The 21,819-nt window shown below is 49.6% G+C and overlaps 1 protein-coding gene across 7 annotated transcripts in view; it reads left to right on the top strand.

The window, feature by feature from the left end:
* Positions 1 to 21,819, top strand: part of kcnma1a (potassium large conductance calcium-activated channel, subfamily M, alpha member 1a) — a gene marked incomplete at both ends in the record, with an annotated part of 195,553 nt that overhangs the window by 126,049 nt on the left and 47,685 nt on the right. For all 7 annotated transcript variants that reach the window (XM_084459171.1, XM_084459172.1, XM_084459173.1 and 4 more), the window contains 8 exons: positions 723 to 893; positions 2,664 to 2,755; positions 9,521 to 9,631; positions 9,793 to 9,898; positions 10,084 to 10,166; positions 10,348 to 10,417; positions 10,618 to 10,773; positions 13,113 to 13,222. In XM_084459171.1, coding sequence (XP_084315297.1) covers positions 723 to 893; positions 2,664 to 2,755; positions 9,521 to 9,631; positions 9,793 to 9,898; positions 10,084 to 10,166; positions 10,348 to 10,417; positions 10,618 to 10,773; positions 13,113 to 13,222 — 899 coding nt within the window. The remainder of the gene's footprint in view (positions 1 to 722; positions 894 to 2,663; positions 2,756 to 9,520; positions 9,632 to 9,792; positions 9,899 to 10,083; positions 10,167 to 10,347; positions 10,418 to 10,617; positions 10,774 to 13,112; positions 13,223 to 21,819) is intronic.

Genomic DNA, 21,819 nt, shown 5'->3' with positions numbered 1-21,819 from the left:
GCGCAGAGTGTCAGTACATTTATGTCAATGGCTTCACGGCTTCACATACTGTAATAGCCGTAGTACAGCGTCCCAATACGCAGGAGAACAGTTATACCACTAGATGGCAGCATGAGCCCAAGATCTCCACCAATAATAATGTCTCTTCATCTCAGAATGAAAGCATGAAGGCTCAGGACTGGTTTCTATCTAGACTAACCCACATTAGCAATGTTTAATCCGATATTTGTGTGTACAGTTCCTCCTACAGTGTCTGAGCGTGATCTATTGTCTTGTTTGAGAGAGTGCGTGCATAGAACTGGTGCCTAAAGGCCATTTTATGGTCGGTGAGACAAGTGATGTACGACACAAAAATGACATTGATCAGAAACTTTTTTGCATTTATGGTCGGGGTGACCGTCTCGGCTCAAATACTCAGCCTGGACAACGCTTTGCGTTGTCTCTATGGTAACCGTGCGCCAGCCTTTGTTTACATTCCGCGCAACAGACCTTTCAGGAGCTTCCGTACCGTCAACCAATCAGATGCTATGACGTCGTCTGCGACCTTTCAGGAGGGACTCCGCGATCCAACATGAATTATTATGATATAAGTCTGATGGATGTCATTATTGTGTAAGATGTGTCGTACGGCCGACGGTACGTGTCTCGCCGACCATGAATTGGCATGGAGACTGTGATCAAACCTGTATCTCACTTGTACCCCATCAAATCCCCCATCTCAGGTGGAAAACTCAGGAGATCCTTGGGAAAACTTCCAGAATTCCCAGTCACTTTCCTATTGGGAATGTGTCTACCTGCTGATGGTCACTATGTCCACAGTAGGATACGGGGATGTCTATGCAAAAACTACCCTCGGACGCCTGTTTATGGTCTTCTTCATCCTCGGTGGTTTGGTAAAAATGCAATTTTCTCTCCTCCCCCCCCCCCCCCCTCCCCGCCAAGTCCCTCCCCCCCTCCATAACCTGCCTGTCCCCCATCTTTACCACAGACATCTGTATGCAGAAATCAGACTGCAGTGAAATGAACGTTACAATAAGCTTTACATCTGGCATGGAACTGTATGATAGCCAGTGTGTTTTACAATGCAGCTCTACAGTGTTACTGTACATAGAACTGTTTACTTCTGCCTGCTTGTATCCATGGCAGTCGTCTTGTAGCCTGTATCTGTGTGCTGCTGTAGCCAGGATGCTCTGTAGGCCCACATGTACGGCTCGCCCCTGTTCCTCTGTTCCCCCCTCCCTCCACAGTTTGTGGGCTGTAAACGAGTAAAAGTTTAGTATGTTGTGCTACAGTCAGATAATGTTGTTGCCGTTCTCTTAAAGCGACGCCCGCCCTCTCTCGCCCCCCCCCCCCCCTCTCCTGTCCCTTCCCACAATTCCAACAAACACTGTGGCAGGAAGACGAGGCCGAGGCCAGCCTGAGCGTTACCATGGCAACAGCAGCCTCCCACCTTCGCTCTCAGCCCCCCTGCTGTCACCCACCCCCACACACACACACACACCCTGCGCCCCCTCTCTGACCGCAGCCAGCGAGACCCCCCCCCCCCCCCCCCCCCTCCCCCCGGAGGACAGGGAATTAGGTGTAGCCAAACAGTCACTCACTAGTTCGGATCATTACAGTATAACAGTATCCATCTCCTATCACAGATAACCTCCAGCTGTGTGTGTGTGTGCGTGCGTGTGTGTGCGCGCGCGCACCGGGCAGTCATCATAGTGAAGTGTTTTTCCCCAGGATACGTCTGGAAGCCTTTAGCTCCTCGCTGCTCGGTCTGCTTCTTATCAGGGGCTGGATTAATGACCTCACTGTGGAGAGACAGTGAACCCAGACCTTCATGGCACACTGCTGGCCTCGGCCCTGCTAGAGCTTAGCGGGAGCTTATGTGTAGCGTGTCCTCATGAATGAGGGCTTTGCAGACGTTTGACATTGAGAGAGTGTAGCTAAAAGGTTAGCAGATATATCTAGATAGCCGGGTGACTAAACGGCTAATGAACATTAGAGACCCCGTGGACTCGGACAGGAGCGGAACAGAACCTGTTGTCAGGACTGCAGGCTGCGCAACTCTGCAAAATGCATCCAGCTCATTTCACAGCCCTTCAAATGAGTCTTAATGTGTTTTGCAGCTGTGGACCATCAGGCCGGCCTGTTCGAATCAACCTGCCACATCATCCGTGTTTGTTGGACAAAACATGGCACATAGGTTTTTTTTTCCCCCCTCCTCTCCGCTAAGCCGAGATGCCTTGGGTGCTAGCACGGATTGACAGTTTGTCAGCTTTGGACATTTTTATACTTTTTTACCCCTCGTCCCCAAACCCACGACCCTTAAAAAACTGGGGCTGTTTTTCCATAAGAAAGACATTTGTACTGCTCTTCTACCCCCAAATGAAACTTTTTTTTAAAAACTGTATTCGGAGCAGATCTATCTAGACTCTCCTCTTGTTCTCATTTTACTTAACGTTTTGAGATCTAGGAGAGAGGCTTTTTAGCACTTTCACCTCCCCCAGTTTTTCAACACGCATTGTATTTGGTATATTAAAAGTTATCATCTATATTTTTTGGACTTCCCTCAGAGATCTGTGTGGATGTCAGCGCCAGCTCCTCGCCCGCCCCCTCGTTGGCTGCGCCTCTTCTTTAGTCTCTTCTTCTGTCTCCTATCTTCTTCCTAGGCCATGTTTGCCAGCTACGTCCCTGAAATCATAGAGTTAATAGGAAACCGCAAGAAATATGGTGGTTCCTATAGTGCGGTTAATGGGAGAAAGTAAGTATTCCTGAAAGGTTCTGCTGTTCTTCCTGTGGGCGGTAGAACCCTCTCTGCATGCCCTTGTGTTCTTTCTGTTCCACGCATGTAGGCCATGTTTGCTCGCTACGTGCCAGAAATTGCTGCTCTCATCCTTAATCGGAAGAAATACGGAGGGAGTTATAACTCGACACGAGGCAGAAAGTAAGTCCAAAATCCAGACAAGGTGTGGTTGTGTGACTCAAGTGCACCCCTCCATCACCCCCCATCCCCCTTAGGTTTAGTGTTGGGGGGTTAGTTCACCGTGTTGGGGGGGTTAGTTCACGGTGTTGTCTGCAATAGTAGATTAGCAGTAGAATGTGAAGTCACACTGCGTGACTGGAGACCTTGGCCATGAGAACACACATGTCTCTCTCTCTCTCTCTCTCTCTCTCCCTCTCTCCTTCTCTCTCCCTCTCTCTCTCTCCTCTGCTCCCCCCCTCTCCCCCCCCTCTCTCTCTCCCTCTCTCTCTCTCCCTCTCTCTCTCCCCCCCTCTCTCCCCCCCCTCTCTCTCTCTCTCCCCTGCTCTCTCTCTCCCTCTCCCTCTCTCTCTCCCTCTCTCTCTCTCTGTCAGTGCTTACCTTTAGTCATCTGTGTGCTGTTCTTGTTTAATTTTTTCTTTGACACATCCTATTTTGATATCCCCTTTCAAACTAGAGTTTTCATGACTACATTATGCAGTGGACGAAGGGTAACCATCTGTGGTTCTGTATATTTGTAGCGCGTATAACGATGTACAGTCCATGTGCCTGTCCAAATCACAAACTCCTGTGATACGTCTCACTCTGGAAGGATGAATTATTGATCCATCACTGTGAATTATTGATCATCGCTGTGAATGAACTAGTCATGAAACCCCTACTATATGATTGGACCCCCCAAATAAACACAATTTATTTCTGCTTCTCACGGAAATTAAAGAACCTAAAATCTGCAAGTGCATTATTATTGTTGGTCCTTTAAGTATCATCAATTTCAATGAACTTTGCAGGATATTCTGTTCTTGTTTCATTTTTCATGAGTCAGTTTGCATGATACATTTTGCTTTTGTTTTATTTTGCATCATCTCCGGCATGTTCTCTCTGACCTGAGATCCGCCCGCTTTTCCCTCCGTCCATGGTTTCCATGGTTACACTGAGAAAAAGCCAACTTCCTGCTGTCTGTCACTGCCAGCCCACAGCATCATCATTGTGCGACTTTGGCTCTGACTGCTCGCATCATCACTGCTCGACATGACCCTGGCCCTGATCTTCAGTCAGCTCCCACACCCTGAATGCTGGACGCCTCGCCCTCATTGGAGGCTCTCGATAGCTTTTGGCTTGCTCCGCCCGCTTGGTCCCTGGTCCCCGCCTCTTCCTCTCGCTTGTGTGGCCGTACTGGTTGTCTCCAGAGGTGCTGTTGTTGTTTGTGTGTGAGAGCGGCCTCCCAGTGCAGAGGTTGTGCTGTACTGTGTGCAGCTGTATAGAGTGTGTGTGTGGGTGTGTGTGTGTGTGTCTGTCAGTCACAGTATTGCTCAGTACAGTACCGATCCTCTGGTTCTATGGCTCAAATCCTACTGGTCATTGGCACACAGACAACAGTGGATCCAGACTAGGAAGACTAGTCTTCCTACCCCCCCCCCTCTCTATCACTCTCTCTACCTCTCCCACTCTCCCTCTCTATTCCTCTCTCTCTCCCTCTCTCTCTCTCCCTCTCTATACCTCTCTCCCTCTCTATACCTCTCTCTCTCTCTATACCTCTCTCTCCCTCTCTATACCTCTCCCACTCTCCCTCTCTATTCCTCTCTCTCTCCCTCTCTATTCCTCTCTCTCTCCCTCTCTCCCTCTCTATACCTCTCTCCCTCTCTATACCTCTCTCTCTCTCTATACCTCTCTCTCCCTCTCTATACCTCTCCCACTCTCCCTCTCTATTCCTCTCTCTCTCCCTCTCTATACCTCTCTCTCTCCCTCTATACCTCTCTCACTCCCTCTTTTCCTCTCTCTCACTCTCTCTCTCCCTCTCTATACCTCTCTCCCATTCTGTACCTCTCCCTCTCTCCCTCTCTCTCTCTGTCACTCTCTATACCTCTCTCTCCCTCTCTCTCTCTGTCACTCTCTATACCTCTCTCTCTCCCTCTCTGTACCTCTCCCTCTCTCCCTCTTTATACCTCTCTCTCTCCCTCTCTATACCTCTCTCTCTCCCTCTTTCCCTCTCTATACCTCTCTCCATATCTCTCTCCCTCTCTCTCTCTGTCACTCTCTATACCTCTCTCTCTCCCCCTCTCTCTCTCAACTCTCTCCCTCACTCCCTCTCTCTCCACTCTTACCCCTCTCTCTCTCTCTCTCTCTCTCTCTCTCTCTCTCTCTCTCTCTCTCTCTCTCTCTCTCTCTCTCTCTCTTGATGTCTCTATCCTGTCCTCTGTCCCTGTGTTTCCCTGCTGTCAGCCTCCCAGTAGGAGAGCCCAGCCTCTGCAGCAGAGACGGGGGGGGAGGCATTAGAGAGCAGCTTTTGTTAGATGCTGTCAGTGAGACAAGATTGATGAAATGTTATGTTTGGCCGGCTCCCCGTGCCTGGTTTCATGGACGGGTGTTGAGAGAAGGGCTTGTCAGAACTGTGGACTCCCCCCTCTCCCTTTCCCCCCTCACTCTCCTCTCTCTCTCTCTCTTTCTCTCTGTTTCTGGCTATGCATATAGTGCCTGCATGTGGTAGCAATTAGGGGTTAGCAGCTTTCAGTTTGCCCGCCAAACACGCAGGCCAAGACTGGTACCAGGCTCCTTGCATAATCATTTAAATATGCAGGCGTTCGTATCTTGACACATTCTGTACACAAACACGTTAGCCATGAAGGCTTATTTTAGTCACAGTGTCCGGTACACGGTTTATGCTGTTGTCAGCACAAACAGATGTGTGATGGAAATTAGATCATGAAATAACAGTACAGATATGAAAATGATTTCAGGAAATCTACAAACGGAAGATATCTATGTGATATATATGATAACAAACTCTATATAATTCTCTCCTTTATTTATTAATTTTTTTTTTAACTTCATGACACTGTTTGAATGCGATGGACCCATTGGCCCCTCTGCAGTGGATCATGGGGGTTGTTTGATCCGAGACGTCTTCTATTGGATCCATGCCGCCAGCCTGTGTCTCGGTAGTTCTGCAGTAAACAGCGCTGCTCAGCGTAGCGTGCAGCCGTCAGGAGCAGTGACAGAACTCAGGCCGCGCCGATGCCACGGGGTTCCGACGGCGCCCCGCGCAACCCGCGGGCCCCCGTGAGTTTCCATGACGGCCCTGCGGTTTCCATTAGCCGCTGCGGGGAGCGAGGTGGGCGGCGTGCCCCCTGGCTGAACCCCGGCAGCACACCTCCGCTGCGTGGGCTGCGCGCGGCTCCCAGGGGCCGGACGGGGGGAGACCTGCAGACTCTCAGCCTGATCAGACAGATATTATACCGCTACGCCGCCGCGCTGCCTCCCGCGCGCTCTCCAGGGACGTCACACGTGCGTTCGCTCAGAGCAAAACGCATGAAGTGAGCGCTGGTCTGATGTCCGAAATCTTAACCGTTTTCTTCTTGGCTGTGAAAAGGAGTCTGGGATATATGGCGTTTCCAGCCAGTCATGAATGTAGTCAACCGCGTTGATCTAGTCCTACGAGACATACTTAGTTGGCTGCCGTTGAGTTGATTTCTATATAAAACAGTCCTCAGAACAGGAGATGTGACATGTGGAGATAAGGGGCTTAAAGGCTGTGCTGTACTGTACTGTACGTTGCTGTACTCTAGTATATCATGCCCTCCAGATTCGCCTTCTGGAAGTCAGCGGTTTCTGTAGTACAGTATGTAGTGTGTTTTTTAAGCCTTTAAGTCTCCCAAGATGCAATACTGCATACGTTGTGTCCGGCCGAGAAACCAGGCTAGGAGGAACGCAAAGAAAGGACTTGACCTCCTCCGACAGTCCCACGCTAAATCACTGGTGTAAGGATTAGAGCAGTATGAGCAATGTGTGACCTCTGATGTTTGAGCTTCCTGTCCATTCTGTGCGCGTGTGTTTGTGTGTGTGTGTGTGTGTGTGTGTGTGTGTGTGTGTGTGTGTGTATGTGTGATTGACATGTTCCCTGCCTGACCTGACCCCGGTGACTCTCTGGAGTGTTGATTCACTGCATGTTCTGGGACGCACGCTGTATGTCCTCCCCCCTGTGCATTTGGGTGTGGTTCTCTGCAGTGGTCGTTTTGGATTGTTGCTCTTATATTCTGTACCATTGTGTATGTACTGTGCTCTCCACTTTATTTTACATTCTTGGTTGGTTTGTCAAATGCCTGCTACAGCTACTGTACTTAATGAAGCCCAGAGGAAGTTGTTTTACTTGCAATGGTTGAGTTATAGATGGTATCCTCGGGGCGCTCTCTTCGGGGGGATGATCAGTGACCTGTCCGTCTGTAATGAGATCAGCTGGGAGGGGCGCTCCCAACAATGCTTTCCTTTGAGCGTCCTGACAGTGGAAGCGGGGTCACACATGTAAATACATGTTTCAGAGGAAACGGTATCAGTGGCATTGTCACGCTCCGCTGATAAATAATCCCCATGCAGACATGATGTCTCAGATAAGCTGTGTGTGTGTGTGTGTGTGTTTGCATCCTGTATTACAATACGATGCATAAATGCTGAGCCACAAGAAACCAATCTATGCCACACAAGTCTCCATTTATTCACTCTGACGTCTGAAGATGTCATCTGGACGTTGGGAGTAGGAAAACAAGAATGATGTTTTGCCTCCTGAAATGGCGCGGCATCTTCTGCCAATAGCTGCTGGCTCCCCACTAAAGACCTCAGCTCATCAGCTCGTCAGAACACACAGCGCGCTCTGCCGGGCTCGTCCCGGGAGGAGAGAGGCCAAGCGTGCGGTCGCCGCCGCTCGTTAGCGGCTTTCAAGATGGGGACAACATCTGTGAGGAACATCACTGTTCAACAACAACCAGGCGCTGTTATACTCAGAACCCCGGACCGGGCCCTGTCATACTCAGACCAGGCCCTGTCATACTCAGACCAGGCCCTGTCATGCTCAGACCAGGCTCGGTCATACTCAGAACCCCGGACCAGGCTCGGTCATACACAGAACCCCGGACCAGGCTCGGTCATACTCAGAACCCCAGACCAGGCCCGGTCATACTCAGAACCCCGGACCAGGCCCTGCCTGATCACCCTGACAAGCTCACTCCAGTGCTACTCAGCCTCCCTGCTACTGGGCAGGAGGACACGATGATCTGGACACTGTGGACTTCATCTGGACTTCATCTTCAGTAGACATAGGACTCATTTGACATCTCAGAATTCCCTTACTCAACTGCCAGCATTCAGATTTCCACAGAAAAACTTGACGTACAGTATTGGCTCCTTCGTTGTCTCCCCCGAGATGAGAACATGGTTTTGGACGCGAGGGGGTCTGTTAGATGGGATCAAGACTGATGAGGAGGTCTTGAACAGTGATCAGACATGACCGCAGAACAGAGGGTTCAGGAGGCAGTAACCCAACACCGCTGCTTTAGACCCGACACGCCGACCAGCGGCAGCTGCTCATTGTCTCTTGGCACATCCCTTTCAGCGGAGGATAAAGCCATTGTCATTATACGGATAGTCTTACAGGCCTTACAGTAATTAGGTCGTCTGCCTCTGTGTCCACTTTAATCCCGCTCTCTAGGCAACTGGACTCAATTGATGGAGCATGTTTGGGTTTTGGCACAGACCGTTGGCTAGATGACACCGGGTTGAACTCCTAATTGGTAGTTTTAGACCACCACAGGACAAATGAGGTCGTTGGTAAGATAAACCCATAAAATGCTCTGGATTAGCGTGTGGAGACAGTATAATGTATCTGTACCGTACGTGGGCGAATGGGGTTTGGATTAGCCCGATTTGAAATGATCTCCCCGCTCCTGTCAAAACACTTGTGGAAATGCATATCCCCATCTCTAGGGAGTTAGATTCAACGGCTGACCCTGTATATGTGGATACAGAAGTAGAAATAAAAATCCATCCACCTGAATAGGGTTTACTATAAACACCACCTGGACCTGCTGCCCAGGGATCAGTCAGCCTGCATCACTGTGGAGCCTTCTCGCTGGAGCGCTCGGTCACCTGCTGACATGGAGTCCGGGGTGCAAGCAGGGGACAGACAGGGACACGACCTCCGCTCGGATCCAATCTCCTCAGCATCCTCTACACGTCTGACCCATCCCTCTGCAGAAACACAACGTCCTGCCAGACACTCGTCAAGCGGCCCCGAGTCCTATTTAGAAGAATGTCAACCACAGACCCCAAATCACTTTGGAGCCTTTTAGTAATGCGCTGTATGAAAGAGCGGGTCTGTTGATGTGCATGTCTTTGTCAACATGTGTTCAACTCACAAGAAGGGTGGTTTGGCGAAGGGGAATGGTTCTACATTGAGAACGGATGACACTCAAACTAGTGTGGGCTGTATGATTATATTCTAGCTTTCCTAAAGTGGTTCAAAGCTCAGTGTCTGATTGGACATGTCATGCAGAATTTTCATTACAAGAGGGAAAGTATTCACTTTAATGGAAAAGTGTGGGAAAAAATGAACACATTTAAAACCATAGCCAGTTGTTTTCTGACATGCGTTTAATTTTTGTACTTTTTTTTTCCTGAGGGTTGAGCGTGCTTCGCTCCGGCTGTTTTCTTTGTGGAGCTTGTCAGTGTTGATAGTGATTTATGCTGCCCATTCAAGTTGATTTCTCCTCCTTCCAGGCACATTGTGGTCTGTGGTCATATTACTCTCGAAAGTGTCTCCAACTTCCTCAAAGACTTCCTACACAAGGACAGGGATGATGTCAATGTAGAAATTGTTTTTCTCCATAAGTAAGTGCATCTTTTCTCCCTTTGTCGCCGTCTCGCCGTGTATTTGACTTAAGACGCGAACAACGCTAACCTGAAACGATGTACAGTAGGCTATACAGCACACAGGCTCTAATAAGTTTGGACACTAACTCTCTCCCTCTCCTTTTCTGTCTGTGTGATAGTATTTCCCCTAATCTTGAGCTGGAAGCCTTGTTCAAACGCCACTTTACCCAAGTGGAGTTCTACCAGGGATCTGTTCTCAATCCTCACGATCTAGCCAGAGTAAAGGTACTGTCTGCCCCCCCCCACCCCACCCCAACCCTCCAAAATACCCCACCAGAGTGGTGTCAAGTTGGATTTTAGGCAGTTTTTAGGCAGTTGTTTTGTAATGTCCGTGCTTAATGAGAGGTGGAAAGATCTCTTCAACCCTAGGATCCGGAGGGTGATTGTTTTGTGTCCTCCTCCCTGTTCAGATTGAGTCAGCAGACGCCTGTCTCATCCTAGCCAATAAATATTGTCCAGATCCTGACGCGGAGGATGCCTCCAACATCATGAGGTACTTCATTCCCTTCAGGGGGAACTGGTTGAATCCTGTGGTCACTCTGCTATGACTTCTGTCAATTCGTTGGGTTTGCTGCCATGAGGGTTTTTAATCGTTCAGACAGGATCACTAACCCTGAGCCGTAGATTCGTGCTTCACTTACCAAACTTTCCATAACGATTCTTTGACTTCATAGGGTCATATCCATCAAGAATTATTCCCCCAAGATCCGAATCATCACTCAAATGTTACAATACCACAACAAGGTAGGATCATGGTCACCTATAAGAGTATAAGCATGCAGATAACTGCCATTCAAATCATGTGAGCTAATGTACTGTAGTGAAAGCAGTGTGTTGAGCACACGTGGATGTGAAGTGTCCAGTAATAGTATGGAGAGTGTTTAACACCCTGGTCCTGTGTGGGTGTGTGTGTGTGTTCGCGTGTGTGCGCGTGTGCTCTCCAGGCTCACCTGCTGAACATTCCTAGCTGGAACTGGAAGGAGGGTGATGATGCCATCTGCCTGGCAGAACTGAAGGCTGGCTTCATCGCCCAGAGCTGCCTGGCCCAGGGCCTGTCCACCATGCTGGCCAACCTCTTCTCCATGAGGTCCTTCATCGAGGTAACCCTGGCATTGCATGAACACAACCGCTATATCACTGTCAAGGGGGATATTTTATTTATCAGTGTATCTCTCGATGGTACTGTAACATTCCTTCAAAACTACAGTTAGTCCATGACTAATTCATATGTACTGTACACTTTTGTATATACACTCACACACACACACACACACACACACACACACACACACTGTACAGTATACTACTACAGTATATATATATATATATATATATATATATATACGAGGTGCAACCGAAAGGTCCCCGGATTGTGTCAGCCACGCTCATGCCTCTATTTGAGTTGAAAAAACAATTATATCCCTTTGTTGCCCTATATTCTGGTATAATATTGTTCACCTCACTCAATCGGTGCTTCTGTGACAGGCTGTTTTGTAGAGTGTCACAGGGGTAGCTTTGTCACAGTTGTTCTACTTTGCTGTTACTTTGACAAGTGCTTCCATGGGTGGCAAAAGCGAATGCAGAAGTGCATTAACTCTGGGGGGGACTACTTTGAGGGGGACAATGTGTAATTCCTCTGCAGATTCTGTAATAAAAATGTTTTGAGAGTGTACTTTCTTTATTGTAATAAAATTGTTGAGTTTTGGGACTTGGTAGAGAAAAGTGCCACAACTGTGACAAGCTACCTCTGCAACACTCTACAAAACAGCCTGTCACAGAAGCACCGATTGAGTGAGGTGAACAATATTATACCAGAATAATCGTGAGATATAGGGCAACAAAGGGATATCATTGTTTTTTCAATTCAAATAGAGGCATGAGCGTGGCTGACACAATCCGGGGACTTTTCGGTCGCACCTCGTATATATGAATTTATAAATGGTAAATGGACTGCACTTATATAGCTCTTTTCCACCTTAGCGGCACTCAAAGCGCTTTACAATGGCCTCTCATTCACCCATTCACACACACATTCACACACCAATGGCGGTAGCTGCCATGCAAGGTGCTAACCTGCTCATTGGGAGCAATTTTTGGGGTTAGGTGTCTTGCTCAAGGACACTTCGACATGTGGACAGTTGGAGCTGGGATTCGAACCACTGACCCTTCGATCACTAAACGACCCGCTCTACCAACTGAGCTACAGCCGCCCCACTTAAGAGATTTATACGATAAATCAGAAGTTGTCCTGGCCTGTCATCATACCATCTGCTTTGCTCTTGGCACATAACACTAAATATGTGCTTCTCCGTATGAAAGGAGAGGGTTCTCATGTCGTCCAGATGATAGATATGTTTATAATGACCAGATGTGCGCTGGAGGAACATCTGCAGGCCACATTATTCCTCCGCCATTAACAAAGAGACATGGAGATGGATTTTGCAGACCTTAGGCGCATGAGATGTAACAGTTCATAATGGACCATTATCTCCACAATAGAAGAGACTGAAGATAACCCAGTGAACATGTGAAGATGAACGGGAAGACATCACATTCGATGAGTATTCGATGAGATAGTTTGGTCCCAACGCAGTCAGACGCGCCAATGGGCCAAGATTAGCGAAGCAGATTTACTCTGGCCAAGTTAGAAGGCCTAGGATTTCCTCAAGAGGCATTTGAAGAAAAAGGCTAAGCTGTAATGGTGTACTGAAACCAAACCCTCACTGGTTCTGCATGTGGTATCAATTACTACATTTTGGCAATGAAAAGTAACTATCAAAATGAATCACAGAGAGACATGCAATGATTACAAAACTCAGAAATCAAGTCTATGAGTATGATCCTTCTTGAACGGCTGAAGAGTAATTAGAATAGTGGTAATGTCGTAATGTAGCCTGAACGATCCCCCAGCGCTGTGCCTAAGGAACATGGATGAACATGCAGAAATGTACCTGTCTCTATTTGTGAGAGGTACTTGATTAACGAAACAGTCCGCCTGGATGAGCAGAACTTAGCAGGAAGAACTCTTAGGAACTGGAGAGAAGAATCATCTGGAAGGTGAGAGTGAGAAGCACGTACAGGAGCACGCCACCTCCTGAGTACTCTGCTCATTAGCCTTGGTTTGAGGTCATTCCTACAGCAGTCTAATGACAAGACCACCTCTGTTACACTCGTTTACATGCGTGACGCAAATTGCCCTTGTGAAGGTGTGAAGAAGTCCCATGACATTCAAGTGTTTGTAGATAATGGAGGAAGGGGTTTCTGACAAGTCAAGAGAGGGTGTTAAATTTGCTTAATGTGTCCAAATAAATGCGTCCCCTTTGCCTAGATTTATAATCAGGATATGCCAATATGGTAGACCCCTACACAACTACACGAGACGGTAGACCCCTGCAGTCTCAGAACAATGCTCAAAACGAACCATGTCTTCTGCCTTTAGATCGAAGAGGACACGTGGCAGAAGTACTACCTGGAGGGAGTAGCTAACGAGATGTACACAGAGTATCTGTCCAGCGCCTTCGTGGGCCTCACCTTCCCCACAGTCTGCGAGTAAGTACGACACTCCAAAACCTGGCACCCCTCAACACCTACAGTACCACAGTCCCGAACCTGGCATCCATCAACACCTACAGTACCACACTGCCAAACTTAGCATCTCTCAACAGCACCACAGTCCCAACCTGGCATCCCTCACTCAGTACCACCCTTCCAAACCTGGCATCCCTCAACACTTACAGTCAGTACCACACTCCTGAACCTGGCATTCATCAACACTTACAGTACCACACTCCCAAACCTGGCATCCCTCAACACCTACAGTACCACACCCCCAAACCTGGTATCCCTCAGCACCTATCACACTCCCAAACGATGGTTACGTATTGTAACCCTAGGTCTATGAGTGGAGCAGAGCCGCATAGGGCTAGCTCCTATTGGTCCTATTGGCTTGTGAAACCTAACCAGCTACAGTTGACTGAAGAAAAAAAACACATACATGCACCTGTGTCCAACCAGGTCCGGTGCACCACTGTATCTGCTCCTAGATGAAACTTCCAGTGAGCAGACTGCAGGTTCAGCAAAGTCTGCGCCCTTTGGGGCTCCGCTCCACTCATAGAACTAGGGTTCCAATACGTAACCATTGTTCTATTTCGTGGAGCTCTGCCCCACAGGGCTAGCTCCTATTGGCATAAGCGGAGCTACACGACCACACCATACACTCTTACTGGACCCATAAACAAAACAAGGCAAGCCAGGACACAAGCCAGTGCTCCAAGGGGAGACCTTACCAAAAGTTGTCCCAACCCAAGCACTGACCTCTCCCCGCCACACTCGGTTTATCACAGCCGAGGGCAAAGAGAAGTACGTGAAGGGAGAGCTGGACCAGAAGCACTTACACCGTAACATAGCCCGTCCGAGCCTCTCCCAGCCCCAAAGGGACAGGAGCGGACCGCCACTCACCATACGGTCGTGCCCTGGAACAATATGAGTAATGCTGACTCCCGCTGGCGGCTGTGCTTAGCACAGATGATGCCACAGAGACAGATTACATGGATAAAAGATAATAATGGATAAAAGGAGACGGTGACGACCAAGTCACCGCCACACAAATGTCCTCCACAGACACACCATTGAACAGGGCAACCGACGTGGCCACACCCCTCGTAGAGTGTGCCCGAACAGCCCCAGCCAGAAGGCAACCTGCAGTCTCATAAGACTTGGAGATGCCCTCACAAATCCACTGGGAGAGGCGCTGTTTCAATAGTGGCGAACCCACCTTCCTCGTGACAAACCAACAACTGGGGGATAGACCAAACCGCAGCTGTGCGCTGAACATAACAAGTCAGCGCACACACAGGACACAATAAATGTAAGTGGGACTCTTCTATAGAAGGCTGTCAGCTCAAAATCCTGTGCACTGAATGCGCAACGGACCACTCTCGGAATGAAAGATGGATCTGTGCGCAAAACAGCCTTGCTCCCATCACCTGTGATGAGGAAAAACTGTCAGCGCTCTCAAATCACTGACCCGTTTGCACGATGTCAAAGTGAGGAGTAACGCGGTCTTGATAGAGAGCCACTTGAGGGAAACCTGCTCCATTGGTTCGAACGGCGCTCCTCACAGAACCAAAAGCAAATCCTTCGGCACAGTGTGAAGACGGCGCATGCGGGCAGAAAATGCCTAACCAGGGAATGTCCATAAACCATGGATTTTGGTGAACCCCTCATGACACGTGGTAATAGAGCATGCATACACTTTGATAGTGGATGCCACTAGACCATCCTCATGATCAACCAGGTGTTAGAGAAATTCCAGAATCATCTCAACCGAGCAGGACTCGGGATCGTTTCTCCACACTAGCGCGCACAAGTGGCCCACTTGCCAGAGTAAACTGTGGCAGTGGACGCTGTGCGCGCACTCTGAATAGTACTGATCACTGCCAGAGAGAGTCCTCTACCAGACAATCTCTGCCGTTCAAGAGCCAGGCCACCAGCGGCCACCCCATAACCGGAGGCACGCAAATCGAGCCCTCTGGCTGGGACAGCGCGCTCGGCCACTGAGGAATGAACCACGGTTCCACAGACTTCATGGCCATGGCCGCATACCATCTAGCCCAGTGCCGGTCCGACACTATCAGTATCACTGATAGACCCTCCGACCGCACTCTGGCTAACAATGGTAGGATTAGTCCCACTGGTGGCTAGGCATACAGCAGCACCTTCGGCCAGTGGGCATGCGCGGACGCGTCCACCCCCAGCAGAGGCTGGTCCTGCTGACTCAGAGAGAACCAGTGGGGACACAACCACAAAAGTACATTCAGTGCTCGCCAGGTGTGTAGCCGCTCTACCTGTTGAAACAACAGGGAAGGGCTCAGCCACTCGAGTCGAGTTACTGACCGCCGTTGGATGAGTGAGCGCCATTCTAGATCCCGCCGGCGGTCGCAGCAAGGGATGTAACACATTCAAACAGGGCAACGGCTTGTCAACGATTCTTGTTGAACGCCGCGTTCCTGCATTACTGGCGAGGCCGGCGGCTGTCACGTCTGCTGGGACAGCAGGGGAAGACACCGCGGCTCAAACCAGACACATCAAAGTTTTCCGACGGGACCGAAGCTCTGAGTGACCCGGTCCTGTCATACTCACAAACACCCCCCTCCCTCACTGTACAGAGCAGCTACAACGCGGCTCCACCGTGTGCTTGCTACACTAAGCACAACATGAGCTGCAGACTGTACAGTACCACAAGCAAGCTTACTTGCTTATGGTAGTCCATTGTGACCGATGATGACTTCTGCTACTGGTTTGTGGGTTCTTTGGTGACTGTACAGTCCAATGCATGATGCACACTGTCTGCCACAGACAGGGCAAGTGAAGGCCTGACCCGATGGGGCAGGTGTAGTCTTGGCCGCCTTTCTCCTCTCTCTTAGTGCCAGATGGAGTTTTCTTCTGTTCTCCTCTGCCAGCTCTGCTCCTTTGTGACAGAGTCCACACCAGGAGAAACGATCTGCGGCAGCAGCTTCCATGGCAGCAGGCTGTATCTCACACTTCTTTAGGAGGGTCTTGAGCTGGTCTTTCAGCCTCTTCTTCTGGCCCCCTGCAGAGCGACGGCCTAGGTGGAGCTGGCCATACAGGGTTTTGCGCGGGAGGCGGCTGGGTGGCATTCTGGTGACATGGCCGAGCCATCTGAGTTGGTGAAGCATGATGGTGACCTCTATGCTCCTGCAGCTGGTTCACTGAAGGACCACAGTGTGTGGAACACGATCCTGCAACGTCACCTCTAAGATGCATTGGAGGCACCTTATGTGAAACGCGTCCAGCATCTTGAGATGGCGAGCATAGATTGTCCATGTCTCACAACCATATAGGAGGGTTGTGAAGCAGATTGCCTTGTAAACTGAGACTTTGGTGTTGAGGTGGAGATTATTGTTTTTAAAGACTCAGTCGCCCAAAGGAGGATGAGGCCTGTTTGATCCGGTTTTGTATGTCCTGGTCGATGCTGCAGTCTTCTGAGAGGATGCTTCCAAGGTATTTGAAGTGTGGAACGATGGTGAGTGGCGAGCCTACCACGGTTAAAGTTTATGTCTCTGCAGGGGTTCTGATGACCATTGACAGAGGACTTCTGTCTTGGATACATTAACAGACAGTCCCATTCTGCTGTATGCTTTAACAGCAGCTGCAATAGTGGCCTGCAGGGCTTCTGGTGTGTACGCCATAAGGGCACAGTCGTCAGCATACTGGAGTTCCAGTATGTGTACAGACTGGAACTTAGTTGTTGCTTGGATCCTCCTGATGTTGAAGAGGCTCCCTGTAGTCCAGGGGCACCCCATTCCCCTCCTCCATTTCCTTGTGCAGAAATGTTGAAGAGGACCAGGGCAAGAGTGCACCCTTGTCTCACACCAGTTGCTACTCCAAAGGGGGCAGATTCCAGTCCACCTGTCGTGACCTTGGCCATCATCCCATCGTGAAACTGCCGCAGGATGTTCACAAACTTCGTCGGGCAGCCATACAGCAGGAGGACTCTCCACAGGAGGTCACAATGTACGGTGTCAAATGCCTTGTAGAGATCCACAAAGGCCATGAACAGGTCTTGTTTTTGTTCGTGACATTTTTCCTGCAGCTGTCTTGAGCAGAAGATCATGTCCACTGTGCTGCGGTTTTTCCTGAATCCACACTGGGATTCCTGTAGCAGGGCTTCAGTGATGTTGTTGATGAGCCTGTGGAGCATTATTTTTGCCAGGACTTTACCAGCAACAGAGAGGAGCGCTTTACCTCAGCTGTTTCCACAGATTGATTTGTCTCACTTGTTCTTGTATATGGTGACAATGTTTTCATCCTTCCATTGCTGGGGAATGCTTTCTTCCCGCCATACTAGGAAGATGAACTGGTGTATTGCTCTGGTACTGAGGTACCCCTGCTTCAGGATCTCAGCAGGAATGGAATAGAGTCAGGACAAGGAGATTTATTGTTTTTAAGTGACCTTATGGCAGCATGGACTTCGGAGAAGGAAGGTGGTAGGTCAAGACTCTGGATGGTGGGTAGGGTTGGGAGCTCCTCTAGAACCGAGATGTCAATTGCGGCTGGCTGGTTTAGCAGGGCCTCAAAATGTTCTCCCCATCTCTGGACAATCAATGTTTGAGCCTTAATGAGGGAGGATTAATCAGCAGTTCTGATGGGGACTGTATGGGTTCTTGGACCATGGATGGACTTTATTGCATCATAAAAATTGTACATATCATATCTGTCTGCGTATGTTTGTATTTCCTGCGCCTTGGATACCCACCTCGGCAGTAAGTCGTCTTCCTTTCCGGTGGGGGTTGGCCTCCGCCAGGGCTACGCTTTGTCACCAATCCTGTTTGTGATTACAGGATACAGGATTTGTGATTACAGGATATCGAGGCGTAGCCGCGGGGATTTGCAGTTCGGTGAGCTGGGGATCGCGTCGCTGATATTTGCAGATGATGTGGTCCTGATGGCATCATCTGCCTGCGACCTCCAGCACCAGGTTCGCAACTGAGTGTGAAGCGGCTGGGATTAGAATCAGCACTTCTAAATCTGAGGCCATGGTTCTCAGCAGGAAACCGGTGGCCTGTCTGCTCCAAGTAGGAAATGAGTCCTTACCCCAAGTGAAGGAGTTCAAGTATCTGGGGGTCTTGTTCACGAGTGAGGGAACCATGGAGAGGGAGTTTGGCCGGAGAATTGGAGCAGCTGGTGCGGTTCTGCAGTCGCTTCACCGCACTGTTGTGACGAAAAGAGAGCTGAGCCAAAAGGCAAAGCTCTCGATCTACTGGTCTATCTTCATCCCCACCCTCACCTATGGTCATGAAGGATGGGTCATGACCGAAAGAACAAGATCACGGATACAAGCGGCCAAAATGAGTTTTCTCCGGAGGGTGCCTGGGGTCTCCCTGAGAGATCGGGTGAGAAGTTCAGTCATCCGGGAGAGTCTCAGAGTAGAGCCGCTGCTCCTTTGCGTCGAAAGGAACCAGTTGAGATGGTTCGGGCATCTAGTGAGGATGCCTCCTGGGCGCCTCCCTAGGGAGGTGTTCCAGGCGTGTCCGGCTGGGAGGAGGCCGCGGGGTAGACCCAGGACTAGGTGGCGGGACTACATCTCCGCACTGGCCTGTGAGTGGCTAAAGATTCCCCAGGCAGAGCTGGTTGATGCTGCTAGGGAAAGGGATGTCTGGGGCCCCCTGCTGGAGCTGCTGCCTCCACGACACGACCCCGGATAAGCGGATGAAGATGGATGGATGGATGGATACCCACCACTGGTTTTGAAGTTGTTTCAGAGTACAATGCACCTTTCTCCTGTGTGCCTGCCAGTTGTTTTTAAGGGCAGCAGAGGATGGGTTATTGAGTGAGGCTTTATCAGCTGAGTGCATACTGTTGAGGAGAGTGGAGATATCTGTGGAGTTTTCGTCGAACCAGTCCTGATGTTTCTTCCTGCTGTAGCCGATGGATTGGGCTGCAGCTTCGTAAAGTGATGCACTGAGACAGCCACTTCTCTTCAGTCGTGCCGTCCCTTTCCTGGAAAGGCTCAACATTCTCTAGCTGATTAGCTAGGGAACGGCGGAAGGTGTTACGTGCCTCTGTTTCCTGTAGCCGGGCACAGTGCAGCCTTTTCTTGGTGGACTTTCTGAGGCGTACTGCTGGTCGGATAATCATTTTGAGCATGCTCATGATCAAACGATGGTCCATCCAGCACTTGTGGAGGTGCCAGTGCTTGGATCTGGGATGCATCTATGATGTTTTGTATTTGTTTTTCTTTTGGAATATGGTGTTGGTGATGGTGAGGCTGTGTTCACCACAGAGACTTAAGGGGAGACATTACAGTTGAATAGGATTTTTTTTCCTTTAAAGATATCCTCATGAATTTTTACCAGTTTAATCTTCACATCAAGATAAATATTTTGTATTACACTTTTTCTCTCAAAAAAAGTTTAGGTATGCAAATTCGGCAATAACTCATTAAATATGCATAATTTTGCATATATTTCGGTACCTACTATCTAAACAATGGATAAAGTCAGGCATAAAGTTTTACTTTTGTTTGGACAATATCCTAAAAACGTAAATATTTACAGCTGGGTTTGTGAATACAAGCTTATTTTCAAGAGATACATACATTTTTGACTACTTTTAGACACGAAATGCAACCTAAAATGAAAAGACAACAATATATTCACAATTCCAGCTGTAAATATTTGCAGAATACATCTGAGAGTCAGTTTGTAAAGTTTAGTGAATGCACCTGCCCTGGAAGTTGAGATAGCAGGTACCGAGTGACGTCAGGTACTGAAAAAACATAATTTTAAGAAAATGGCAGATAAAGATAAGTATTATGCATTCTTATGCTTATTTCACAAGTAAACAATTTGAAAAATAGCCGTTTTTAATCAAGTCTCGCCATTTCTCTGTTAATGTAGTGATAGTATACATGTTACAGTAGAAGAATATAAAAAAATCTGAAAACTGAAGTTCGAAAGAAAAAACACCATTGCAGGTGCTGTCCTCCAATGGGATAGCCCTTCCAAAAGAAGGTGTAGCCCTCTCCCTCTTCCTTGAGGGATCCTTCATCCAGGAATCTGGTCTCGCTTAGAGCTGCGATGTCAATGTTGTAGCGCTTAAGCTCTGCTGCAATCAGTGCTGTTCTTCGACCAGGCCTGTTGGTGCTATGGCTGGAGTGCAAGAGGGTTCTGATGTTCCATGTCGCAAACCGTAGGGTTCTGTTTTGTATCGCTTGTTTTTGTTTTCGGCCGCAGAATGGAATATCCCGATAGGTGCGGCAACCTATCCAGGAGACTCTGTAGGCAATGTTTAGGTCACCTTTTCTAGACCCTTCCCCAGCTGGGGTGAGCAGTGCGGTCCTGAATAGGGCTGCTCAGACACACAGGGGTCTGCCGGGAGCAGCTGCCAGTCAGAGATCCCAGCTGCTGACGAGCATAATAGCCCTGTACCACTACTGTGCAGGGACCCAGCTAGGAGCTTCCAGATTATTCAGTCCTGCCCCCGTCACTGGGCTACCCCGTCACCAGTAGACTTACAAGAATGATTGCAGATAGCCAGTAGCAGGTACCTGCGCGCTGAAGTTATTTAGAGTGACGGAGGGGATGCGCATGCTCCAACATCACTGCTTCGCTGTGAGGAGCTGTGCTCCGATGACAAGGAAAAAATCCAAGACGACTGGCATCTTCTCACAGCTGCAGAAGGCTGCCAGAGCTACAGTCTGTCGGAGGACTGCCTAAGGTGCGCCTGTCAGCACCTGTTCTTCTCTCAGGGTATGCTCCCCTAGCCTTTGTCTTCCTAGACTTACCCACAAGGCAGCGGGGCAGTGGTTGGTCACTGCCAGGGCGTATCCACTTGGTGGGCCTGCACAGTGAACCTCTGGGGACCACTGCTGATTCGAGATCCACTGCAGTTTAGCCTGGGAACGCAAGGTACCTAGTTACTGTGTGTGGCCATGAGGAGGCACTGCAGGGGTCTTGGCAGTGGAGAGGCTATGTGCCGGCAGGAGGCTTACGCGCTCTGCTCCTCTTTTCACCCTCTCAGAGAAGGCTAGCCGGCGGCCGTAGCTGAAAGCAGAAAGTAACAAGCAGAAGCAGATGCAGCATGCACTAACTTCAACTACAACTACAGGCACCACTACTACTGTACTACTGCACTGGCGCATCACATCGCCCTGTGCATGGAAGCACTACACAAAGGACAGTCACGCACATCTGCGCACCGTCAGTAGGTGTGCCTTTTCTTCCCCCAAGCCTGTGGGTGGGCTGCCGGCGTGCCGGTGGGAACTGAGCCAGGCTGGACACTCTGGGCTGGCTGTGAAGGGAGAGGTGGTGGTTGGAACACCGTGCTTGCAGCCCCGAAGGCCGGCGTCGGAGCCGGGAGACTGGCTGCGGCTGGGCAAGACCCCACAGTAGGTTGTTCCTGCTTGTTCTGCTGCCGTTGCTTGCCAGCAGTGGCCGGGGCACGAGGATGTGCCAGCACACCGTGTCTCCACAGAGCGGCAAGGTGACAAGCGAGGAGGAGCCGGTCTTGTTCCTGGCTGCGACATTGCTCCAGGATATTAGACATGGCCAAACCAAACAACCCCACTTTACTCACCAGTGAGTTGAGGAGAACACCTTTGTTCTATTCTCACAGACCGGTCA

This window comes from Borostomias antarcticus (assembly GCF_949987555.1).
Source record: "Borostomias antarcticus genome assembly, chromosome: 2".
In the NCBI taxonomy this organism is placed as follows: domain Eukaryota; kingdom Metazoa; phylum Chordata; class Actinopteri; order Stomiiformes; family Stomiidae; genus Borostomias; species Borostomias antarcticus.
The sequence above is the reverse complement of the archived record's forward strand: the minus strand, read 5'-3'. Positions and strand labels throughout refer to the sequence as shown.